Source organism: Oncorhynchus gorbuscha, linkage group LG25 (genome assembly GCF_021184085.1).
Source record: "Oncorhynchus gorbuscha isolate QuinsamMale2020 ecotype Even-year linkage group LG25, OgorEven_v1.0, whole genome shotgun sequence".
Classification (NCBI taxonomy): domain Eukaryota; kingdom Metazoa; phylum Chordata; class Actinopteri; order Salmoniformes; family Salmonidae; genus Oncorhynchus; species Oncorhynchus gorbuscha.
In genome coordinates, this window is record NC_060197.1 from 39,935,972 (window position 1) to 39,949,289 (window position 13,318).

Consider the following 13,318-nt stretch of genomic DNA (forward strand, 5'->3'; position numbering starts at 1 on the left):
CGAACATCTCATTCCAAGGTCATGGGCATTAATATGAAGTTGGTCCATCCTTTGCTGCTGTAACAGCCTCTACTCTTCTGGGAAGGCTTTCCACTAGATGTTGGAACATTGTTGCGGGGACTGGCTTCCATTCAGCCACAAGAGCATTAGTGAGGTCGGGCACTGATGTTGGGCGATTAGTCCTCTGGCTCGCAGTCGGCATTCCAATTCCATCCCAAAGGTGTACGATGGGGTTTAGGTCATGGCTGTGTGCAGCCCAGTCTAGTTCTTCCACAGCGATCTCGACAAACCATTTCTGTATGGACCTCGCTTTGTACACAGGGGCATTGTCATGCTGAAACAGGAAAGGGCTTTCCCCTGTTAACACAAAGTTGGAAGCACAGAATCGTCTAGAATGTCATTGTATGCTGTAGCGTTAAGAACTAAAGGGCCTAGCCCGAACCATGAAAAACAGCCCCAGAACATTATTCCTCCTTCATCAAACTTTACATTTGGCACTATGCATTGGGGCACGTAGCGTTCTCCTGGCAAACCCAGATTAGTCCCTCGAACTGCCAGATGGCATCGCACATCTTCGGCCTGTGTGTGGCTGCTCGGCCATTGAAACCCATTTCATGAAGCTTTCGACTAACAGTTCTTGTGCTGACATTGCTTCCAGAGACTAAGTAGTGAGTGTTGCAACCGAGGACAGACTAATTTTACACGCTACGCACTTCAGCGCTCGGCAGATCCGTTCTGTGAGCTTGTGTGTCCACTGTCCTCATACTTTTTTTTATATATATAGTGTATCAGGAATAACACTGATCACATTTTTTCACACTTTTACAGTTTTATTTTAATCAGCAGTTGTACAAAATGACACAAAACACAGAAAAAAACTGCATTTTGACTGCATTGGGCCCTCTATTGTGTGTGAGAGAGATCATTGTGTGTGTGTGTGTGTGTGTGTGTGTGTGTGTGTGTGTGTGTGTGTGTGTGTGTGTGTGTGTGTGTGTGTGTGTGTGTGTGTGTGTGTGTGTGTGTGTGTGTGTGTGTGTGTGTGTGTGTGTACATGTGTGTCCTTGTATCTCTGGGAGAATCTCAATTGGTTTTGCTAGACTCGTCGCGTCCTCTCGTCCGCCCTTTCCTCACCTGCTTTTGAAAAAGGTCAAAGGTAATCAAGGAGCGGAAATGTTCCTTTTTCAGGACCCTGTCTTTCAAAGATCATTCGTAAAACTCCAAATAACTTCACAGATCTTCATTGTAAAGGGTTTAAACACTGTTTCCCATGCTTGTTCAATGAACCATAAACAATTAATGAACATGCACCTGTGGAACGGTCGTTAAGACACAAAGAGCTTACAGACGGTAGGCAAGTAAGGTCACAGTTATGAAAACTTATGACACTAAAGAGCCCTTTCTACTGACTCTGAAAAACACCAAAAGAAAGATGCCCAGGGTCCCTGCTCATCTGCGAGAATGTGCCTTAGGCATGCTGCAAGGAGGCATGAGGACTGCAGATGTCGCCAGGGCAATAAATTGCAATGTCCGTGCTGTGAGATGCCTGAGACAGCACTACAGGGAGGCAGGACGGACAGCTGATCGTCCTTGCAGTGGCAGACCACGTGTAACAAGACCTGTACAGGATCGGTACATCCGAACATCACACCTGCAGGACAGGTACATCCGAACATCACACCTGCAGGACAGGTACAGGATGGCAACAACAACTGCCTGTGTTACACCTGGAACGCACAATCCCTCCATCAGTGTTCAGACTGTCCGCAAGAGGCTGAGAGAGGCTGGACTGAGGGCTTGTAGGCCTGTTGTAAGGCAGGTCCTCACCAGACATCACCGGCAACAACGTCACCTATTGGCACAAACCCACCGTCGTTGGAACAGACAAGACTGGCAAAAAGTGCTCTTCACTGATGAGTCGTGGTTTTGTCTCACCAGGTGTGATGGTCGGATTAGCGTTTATCGTCAAGGGAATGAGCGTTACACCGAGGCCTGGACCTTGGATCTCAATCCCATTGAGTTTGTCTGGGACCTGTTGGATCGGATGGTGAGGGCTAGGTCCATTCCCCCCCAGAGATGTCCGGAAACTTGCAGGAGGAAGAGTGGGTTAACATCTCATAACAAAAACGGTCAAATCTGGTGCAGTCCACGAGGAGAAGATGCACTGCAGTACTTAATGCAGCTGGTGGCCACACCAGATACTGACTGTTACTTTTGATTTTGACCCCCTCTTTGTTCAGGGACACATTATTCTATTTATGTTAGTCACATGTCTGTGGAACTTGTTCAGTTTATGTCTCAGTTGTTGAATCTTGTTATGTTCATACAAATATTTATACATGTTAAGTTTGCTGAAAATAAACGCAGTTGACAGTGAGAGGACGTTTCTTTTTTTGCTGAGTTTATTTACCACTTCTCCATTAGCTTACTAATGAATTGACACTCTCCTCGACCACTCAGCAGTAAGTTGTCAGCTATCAGCTGTCAGAGCATCTTACCAATTGCTGCAGCTATACACAGCCCATCTGTAAATAGTCCATACAACCAACTACCTACCTAATCCCCATAATTGTTTTTTGTTGTTCAGCTCTTTTGCACACCAGTTTTTCTACTTGCACATCCTCATCTGCACATATATCACTCCAGTGTTAATTGCTAAATTGCAATTACTTCCCCACTATTGGCCTATTGATTGCCTTACCTCCTTACTTCATTTGCACACACTGTATACAGATTTTTCTATTGTGTTAATGACTGTACGCTTGTTTATTCCATGTGTAACTCTGTGTTGTAGTTTCTGTCGCACTGCTTTGCTTTATCTTGGCCAGGTCACAGTTGTAAATGGGAACTTGTTCTCAACTGGTCTACCTGGTTAAATAAAGGTGAAATAAAAAAAACATTTATCGGTTTCCAGGTCACAGAGGAAAGGAAGACGGAGGAGTTGAGGAGAGGATGGATTTTTACCCAATTCAGAATGTCCCCTTGCTTATTGGTTTCCTTCAGTCCAGTGATGAACTTTGACATACAACTTCCTGTTTCATCTCAGAATGTAAAAGCCCCCCCCCCCTCTCTCTCTCTATAAGTGAAAGAAGGTCAACTCGCAAGGATTTTTCTTTCCCTCCCTCCTTCCCTCCATTCCTCTCTGTGGTTTATGCTTGGCCAATCAATCTCAGGTCCTGCACTCTGTCAGCAAAGACCCAGACTTCCCAACACAAATACTGGCCTGATTCAAAACACACATGCACGCACACGCACACGCACACGCAGGCACACACACACACCAACCTCCTCATTATATTCATCATCATAATCCTACATACCAAACCCCACCAGGGTGCTATCTGACACTCAGCAGAAAAACAAGGGAGGCTGCAGAAAGGAGGTCAATGGAGGATTACTCTGTATTTCACAGCCCCATATTTACTTGGCACAGTGTCTACTTAGAAAGCACATCGTAACAGGGTTATAGAAATAATTCAATGACCTACTGTAATGGCCACCTGTGGGTTTCTTTATGACTCATCAAAACACACAAAAAAACTGTTGAACATTTCATAAGTACAACTTCTTTCCACATAACGTCTTTGTAAGTACCAACTGTAATAGGACTGTGAAATTAACCATTCCAAAGGACAAAAGAGATGGAGGCCATCAAACATAGAGAAATAAAAAAGCGTCTCACCTCGTAGGCATTCTTGATGTTGAGGGGCTGGCCCGTGGCCGCCACGTGACCCACAATGCCCTTGTTCCATTCCAGACGGATGCAGCTATTGGACACCTCCTCCAGGGTGGAGCCCTCGGCAACGTCAAATAGCCTGCTCACCAGGAACTTCCTGTTGGAGCTGTCCTCGCCCACCTGGGGTCACACGACAAGGAACAGTAAGGAAGTGATGTCATACATATCCAGACTCTACAGGAAGTGTATCTGCAACAGCTTTTTTAAAGTTGTCTCCACAGTGTATACTACGATATGATAATATATGATGTATGATATGATAAGTCAATTTGTTGTCAATTTGCATGGACATGTAATCATTGCTACCTGATACGGTTGTTGAATTAGACAGATACGGATTAGACAGAGATTAAAAGGTCAAAAAAATAACCAGGAAGTCCACTTTGGAGCCAACTTTTCCAACAGCTTCATTCAGCATCATATACTTGAAATTAGGAAGCACAATATATCGGTGAACATATCGGAATGGGCCTTTATTAGTTAAAAATGCCAACATCGGTATCGGCCCGATGTCTAGTTTAACGCTGATGTTAAAAACCGATGTCAAAGCTACCGGGCATAACTAAAATATCGTTGGTACATGATGTAATGACACCACGTAAAATGTAGCGCTACACGTGCAACACAGCATTCCTAACCTAGCCCACAATGACTGCTGTGTGGATCGAGCATTCAACATGTCAAGCAGTCATTTGAAAGATTAAACATTTCCGCGAGACAACTCAAAGGCAAAATACATTAACGCCATGATAAGGGAACTCATTTCCCTTGACAATCAACCGTTCTCTATCGTGGGTGATGTTGGCTTCGCTACTGGTCGAGCACCGGGACACACTACACTACCAAGTGCGCTATTTTTCAGATGTTGCCCTACCGGAGTCACACAGTAATGGCGTCACTGCTATTAGCTTCACGACATACTATGGAATGCCGTTTTTGTCTTTGCGTGTCAAAAAAGATACACGTCAAATTACACTATTTGACATTAACACTATATGACATATTAAATAAGCTATTAATTTGACATGTCAAATAACACAGTTATAGCTAGCTTTAGCTTGGTACCTAGCTAACACCAATACAACCAGCCTGAAAACAATGACCAGTAGAAACTGCAGTCATTTTCATTCTTCTTAGCAATGATTTAGGAATCCTTGTGAGTAACTATTTGCTAGGAATCCACTTGTTGTTCTCCTATTGAAATTGAACTTCAGTTCATGAAAATAAATAGCCTGCCAGCTACTTAACCCTGTTGCCAAAAGCTAACGTGATAAAAAGCCAGTTAGCTTCATCTGGCTAGTGAGGCTCGACCGGACCAGATTATGTGTTGTGAACCTAGCCACTATAAGAATTAGGCACAATATTGGCATTTGCGGTTTGCCTTCAAAATAAAAGTACTTCCTTGAAAGTGATGCAGAAGGTGGCAATTGGTGGAATCATGCCATATTTAGACTAGATCATGTTAAAAAAGATTGGAATGTGAAGCAATGAAATGGGGTATCAATCTACCCGGTGACACCCGCAGAACACAACTGTGAAGTGTTTAATCAAACATTAGCGTTGTAGCTCTTATCGCGGGACCGTGACTGTGTGAAATCACCTCCCCAGTCAGCCTATTGTGTGTATTAACAATCATACTGCACTGTAAAGCTTTACCTAAGGATTGGGGATCAATGAAATGGGCAATCAGTCTACTCAATACCCAAGATATTGTTTCCCAACGTCCTCCTCAGAGATATCAGACTCCAAAACATCCACGCAGTATTGTTTTTCCTCAGGAATAGTGTTCCATACACATAGGTTGACAATAAATGTGGCTCAATTCACAGTTGTTCCAGAGTCCCGCAATAAGAGCTACGACGCGAATGTTCTCTGGGTGTCACTGAGTAGACTGATACCCCATGTCATTGATCCACAATCCATAGGTAAGGCTGTACAGTAGAATAAGTATGCCAACAATGCAATTCTAAAGAATAAAACATCCAGTCTGATTTCAACAAATTTTTGGCAAATTAACAAATTAGTGTCTTTTGTTGATTTTACATAACAACATTCCAACCTCGTTTAGCATGATCTTTTAAATTATGGCATAATTCTACTATTTGTATTCATTTGCATCACTATCAATGACATACTTTTATTTGTGGCTAGCTTCACATAGATGAGTCCGACCACCATTAATCAAATAAGAACTGTCTTATAAATTTGCGTTATTTTAGATGATGACACCTAGCTATATAGTTAGTTAGCTAGCTAACTATAGCTACTGAAACAGATTGTCGTTTTGCTATGTTTTTGGGGAAGAACTTTGTTTGCATACATGAGCTAGCTAGCTTTTTTTATGACCAGAACTATAGATGCGCGAGACAACTTTACCAGCATCATAGCATATGTATCGATGAATCGTTGTGACATATGAAATACGAGTGATTGTGTAATCAATGTGTAATAACTATGTAAAAAAATGTATGAACACATTCAATTACTACGTTAGAGCCAGTTTGCGCTGTTCTGTGAAGGGAGAAGTACACAGCGTTGTACAAGATCTTCAGTTTCTTGGCAATTTCTCGCACGGAATAGCCTTAATTTGTCAGAACAAGAATAGACTGACGAGTTTCAGAAGAAAGGTCTTTGTTTCTGGCCATTTTGAGCCTGTAATCAAACCCACAAATGCTGATGCTCCAGATACTCGACTAGTCTAAAGAAGGCCAGTTTTATTGGTTCTTTTTGGTCAGTATGGTTTGTGTGTAACCTTTTATTTAACTAGGCAAGTCAGTTAAGAACAAGTTCTTATTTACAATGACTGCCTACCCCGGCCAAACCCAGACGACACTGGACCAATTGTGCTCCGCCCTATGGGACTCCCAATCACGGCCGGATGTGATACAGCCTGGATTCAAACCAGGGACTGTAGTGACGCCTTGTGCTGTCACGGCCGTTAAAAGAAGAGTACCAAGGTGCAGCGTGATGAGCGTAAATGTTCTCTTTATTTGGAAAATGACACCGAACAAAACAATAAACACTACAAAAATAAACCGTGAAGCTAAAGGCTATGTGCCATAAACAAAGTCAACTTCCCACAAAGACAGGTGGGAAAAAGCGCTACCTAAGTATGGTTCTCAATCAGAGACAACGATAGACAGCTGTCCCTGATTGAGAACCCTACCCTGCCAAACATAGAAATACAAATAATAGAACATAGAATACCCACCCCAACTCACACCCTGACCAAACCAAATGGATACAATAAAAAAGGATATCTAAGGTCAGGGCGTGACACGTGCACTGAGGTGCAGTGCCTTAGACCGCTGCGTCCATGTGTGTGTGTTAACTATTTAACTGTACTAGAATGCTTAAAAGGCCGCTAAAATTGTAAATATCGCTTATCGTAATCGCTTTTGGGGGGGGGGGGGGGGGCAAGGAAAATATCGGATATCGGTATCGGCCAAAAATGTCGTATCGGTGCATTAGTACTTTGAGAGTACTGATCATAAATGATGATCACTTTGCCTTTCTAATCCTTCCTCATTTCATCCTTTCTTCCTCTGCTACAAACAGAGCACTGTGGGTATTGTCGTCCATGGTGCCACTACCTACCAGGAAGAGGGAGTAGCGGTCTGCGGCGATCAGCTCGTGGATGTGCAGGAAGATCTTGTGGCACAGCGCCGTCACTTCCAGGTGACTCGACACATCCCTCACCAGCTCCAACAGCCTGGCACAGCGGTCCAACCCCCGGGCACTGCCAACCTCGCCCATCATCCCTGTGGGGATACCAACCCCGAACCCTCCCTGCTGGGTTCTGAAGGGTGTCCGGATGTCGCCTCGGTCGGGTTCGGTGTCGCAGAGGAAGGTTAGTGAGCCTTCCGCGTCCTTGACCACGATGGGCCTCAGCGGCCTGTCAAACTCAGATGCAGAGATCTTGCGGGTGGGGGTGCTGGGAGCGGGGCTGTGGGGCGGGGCTGGGGAAGGGGAACGCCTGTCGTTCAGGCCCAGGGAAGGGGGCAGGGAGGAGGCTAAGCAGGGGCTGTCTGAGGGCTGGGTGGGTCTCTGGGGTAGAAGGGTTTCTTTGGAGGATGACGAGGAGGAGGAAGAGGAGGAGGAGGGCTGGACGGAATGGACTCGCTCAGCAAACCATGCATTCACCATCTCCCTGCAAATACACAACACAAAGGAGGTTATAGGGCCATTTTAAGACATTAAAACAATAATATACATTGTACAACAAGACCATTTAGTACATTTACAGTCTCTGAGGAATTGGTCTATTTGATTAGATTATTATATGACATTAACACAACATTAACACAACATTAACACAACATTAGCACAACATTAACACGATATTAACACAACATTACTACAACATGAACATAACATGAACCTAATATTAACACAACAAATCATAAATCATTAACAAGACATTAACACAACATTTACAGGACATTAACAGGACATTAACCAACATTAACAATACATTAATAGGACATTAACAGGACATTAACCAACATTAACAAGACATTAACAAACATTAACAGGACATTAACCAACATTAACAGGACATTAACCAACATTAACAGGACATTAACAAACATTAACAGGACATTAACCAACATTAACAAGACATTAACAAACAAACATTAACAGGACATTAACAAACATTAACAGGACATTAACCAACATCAACAAGACATTAACCAACTTTAACAAGACATCAACAAGACATTAACCAACATTAACAGGACATTAACCAACATCAACAGGACATTAACCAACATTAACAGGACATTAACAGGACATTAACCAACATTAACAGGACATTAACAGGACATTAACCAACATTAACAACATTAACAGACATTAACCAACATTAACAAGACATTAACCAACATTAACAAGACATTAACCAACATTAACAGGACATTAAACATTAACAACATTAACAACATTAACAGGACATTAACCAACATTAACATTAACCAACATTAACAGGACATTAACAGGACAAACATTAACAAGACATTAACCAACATTAACAGGACATTAACCAACATTAACAGGACATTAACCAACATTAACAAGACATTAACCAACATTAACAGGACATTAACCAACATTAACAGGACATTAACCAACATTAACAGGACATTAACCAACATTAACAGGACATTAACCAAACATTAACAGGACATTAACCAACATTAACAAGACATTAACCAACATTAACAGGAACCAACATTAACAGGACATTAACCAACATTAACAGGACATTAACAGGACATTAACCAACATTAACAGGACATTAACAGGACATTAACCAACATTAACAAGACATTAACCAACATTAACAAGACATTAACCAACATTAACAGGACATTAACCAACATTAACAGGACATTAACCAACATTAACAGGACATTAACCAACATTAACAAGACATTAACCAACATTAACAAGACATTAACAGGACATTAACAGGACATTAACCAACATTAACAGGACATTAACCAACATTAACAAGACATTAACCAACATTAACAAGACATTAACCAACATTAACAGGACATTAACCAACATTAACAGGACATTAACCAACATTAACAGGACATTAACCAACATTAACAGGACATTAACAGGACATTAACCAACATTAACAACATTAACCAACATTAACAAGACATTAACCAACATTAACAAGACATTAACCAACATTAACAGGACATTAACCAACATTAACAAGACATTAACCAACATTAACAGGACATTAACCAACATTAACAGACATTAACCAACATTAACAGGACATTAACAGGACATTAACCAACATTAACAAGACATTAACCAACATTAACAGGACATTAACCAACATTAACAAGACATTAACCAACATTAACAGGACATTAACCAACATTAACAGGACATTAACCAACATTAACAGGACATTACCCAACATTAACAGGACATTAACCAACATTAACCAGGACATTAACCAACATTAACAGGACATTAACCAACATTAACAAGGACATTAACCAACATTAACAAGACATTAACCAACATTAACAAGACATTAACCAACATTAACAGGACATTAACCAACATTAACAAGACATTAACCAACATTAACAGGACATTACCCAACATTAACAGGACATTACCCAACATTAACAGGACATCAACAAGACATTAACCAACATCAACAGGACATTAACCAACATTAACAGGACATTAACCAACATTAACAGGACATTAACCAACATTAACAAGACATTAACCAACATTAACAAGACATTAACCAACATTAACAAGACATTAACCAACATTAACAGGACATTAACCAACATTAACAAGACATTAACCAACATTAACAGGACATTAACCAACATTAACAGGACATTAACCAACATTAACAACATTAACATTAACAGACATTAACCAACATTAACAGGACATTAACAACATTAACAAGACATTAACCAACATTAACAAGACATTAACCAACATTAACAAGACATTAACACATTAACCAACATTAACAAGACATTAACCAACATTAACAGGACATTAACCAACATTAACAGGACATTAACCAACATTAACAGGACATTAACCAACATTAACAAGGACATTAACCAACATTAACAACATTAACCAACATTAACAAGACATTAACCAACATTAACCAACATTAACATTAACCAACATTAACAGGACATTAACATTAACAGGACATTAACCAACATTAACAAGACATTAACCAACATTAACATTAACCAACATTAACAGGACATTAACCAACATTAACAGGACATTAACCAACATTAACAAGACATTAACCAACATTAACAGGACATTAACCAACATTAACAGGACATTAACCAACATTAACAGGACATTACCCAACATTAACAGGACATTAACAGGACATTAACCAACATTAACCAACATTAACAGGACATTAACCAACATTAACAAGACATTAACCAACATTAACAGGACATTAACCAACATTAACAAGACATTAACCAACATTAACAAGACATTAACCAACATTAACAGACATTAACCAACATTAACAGGACATTAACCAACATTAACAGGACATTAACAAACATTAACAAGACATTAACCAACATTAACAAGACATTAACCAACATTAACAGGACATTAACCAACATTAACAGACATTAACCAACATTAACAAGACATTAACAACATTAACAAGACATTAACCAACATTAACAGGACATTAACCAACATTAACAAGACATTAACCAACATTAACAAGACATTAACCAACATTAACAAGACATTAACCAACATTAACAGACATTAACCAACATTAACAAGACATTAACCAACATTAACAAGACATTAACCAACATTAACAAGACATTAACCAACATTAACAAGGACATTAACCAACATTAACAGGACATTAACCAACATTAACAGACATTAACCAACATTAACAGGACATTAACCAACATTAACAAGACATTAACCAACATTAACATTAACAGGACATTAACCAACATTAACAAACATTAACCAACATTAACAAACCACATTAACAAGACATTAACAACATTAACAAGACATTAACCAACATTAACAGGACATTAACCAACATTAACAAGACATTAACCAACATTAACAACATTAACAAGACATTAACCAACATTAACAAGACATTAACAACATTAACAAGACATTAACAACATTAACAGGACATTAACAAGACATTAACAACATTAACAAGACATTAACAAGACATTAACAAGACATTAACCAACATTAACAAGACATTAACCAACATTAACAAGACATTAACCAACATTAACAAGACATTAACCAACATTAACAACATTAACCAACATTAACAAGACATTAACCAACATTAACAAGACATTAACCAACATTAACAGACATTAACCAACATTAACAAGACATTAACCAACATTAACAGGACATTAACCAACATTAACAAGACATTAACCAACATTAACAGGACATTAACCAACATTAACAGGACATTAACCAACATTAACAGGACATTAACCAACATTAACAAGACATTAACCAACATTAACAAGACATTAACCAACATTAACAGGACATTAACCAACATTAACAAGACATTAACCAACATTAACAGGACATTAACAACATTAACATTAACAAGACATTAACAAGACATTAACCAACATTAACAAGACATTAACCAACATTAACAGACATTAACCAACATTAACAGGACATTAACCAACATTAACAACATTAACAACATTAACAGGACATTAACCAACATTAACAGGACATTAACAGGACATTAACCAACATTAACCGAACATTAACAAGACAAACCAACATTAACAAGACATTAACCAACATTAACAAGACATTAACCAACATTAACAAGACATTAACCAACATTAACAATTAACAGACATTAACCAACATTAACAAGACATTAACCAACATTAACAAGACATTAACCAACATTAACAAGACATTAACCAACATTAACAGGACATTAACCAACATTAACAGGACATTAACCAACATTAACAGGACATTAACCAACATTAACAAGACATTAACAACATTAACAGACATTAACCAACATTAACAAGACATTAACCAACATTAACATTAACAGGACATTAACCAAATTAACAAACATTAACAACATTAACAAGACATTAACCAACATTAACAAGACATTAACCAACATTAACAAGACATTAACCAACATTAACAGGACATTAACCAACATTAACAGGACATTAACCAACATTAACAAGACATTAACCAACATTAACAAGACATTAACAACATTAACAAGACATTAACCAACATTAACAGACATTAACCAACATTAACAAGACATTAACCAACATTAACAAGACATTAACCAACATTAACAAGACATTAACCAACATTAACAAGACATTAACCAACATTAACAAGACATTAACCAACATTAACAAGACATTAACCAACATTAACCAACATTAACAGGACATTAACAGGACATTAACCAACATTAACAGGACATTAACAACATTAACAGGACATTAACCAACATTAACAAGGACATTAACCAACATTAACAATTAACCAACATTAACAAGACATTAACCAACATTAACAAGACATTAACCAACATTAACAAGACATTAACCAACATTAACAAGACATTAACCAACATTAACAAGACATTAACAACATTAACAGGACAAACCAACATTAACAAGACATTAACCAACATTAACAGGACATTAACCAACATTAACAAGACATTAACCAACATTAACAAGACATTAACCAACATTAACAGGACATTAACCAACATTAACAGGACATTAACCAACATTAACAAGACATTAACCAACATTAACAAGACATTAACCAACATTAACAGGACATTAACCAACATTAACAAGACATTAACCAACATTAACAAGACATTAACCAACATTAACAGGACATTAACCAACATTAACAGGACATTAACCAACATTAACAAGACATTAACCAACATTAACAGGACATTAACCAACATTAACAGGACATTAACCAACA

The 13,318-nt window shown here is 38.7% G+C and overlaps 1 protein-coding gene across 1 annotated transcript in view; it reads right to left on the reverse strand.

The window, feature by feature from the left end:
- The window catches only part of LOC124013867 (cGMP-specific 3',5'-cyclic phosphodiesterase-like), a 78,610-nt gene that overhangs the window by 47,939 nt on the left and 17,353 nt on the right, over positions 1–13,318 (reverse strand). Inside the window, exons 2-3 of the mRNA XM_046328419.1 lie at positions 7,331–7,883; positions 3,680–3,853 (exon numbers count right to left, since the gene is read on the reverse strand). Coding sequence (XP_046184375.1) covers positions 3,680–3,853; positions 7,331–7,883 — 727 coding nt within the window. The remainder of the gene's footprint in view (positions 1–3,679; positions 3,854–7,330; positions 7,884–13,318) is intronic.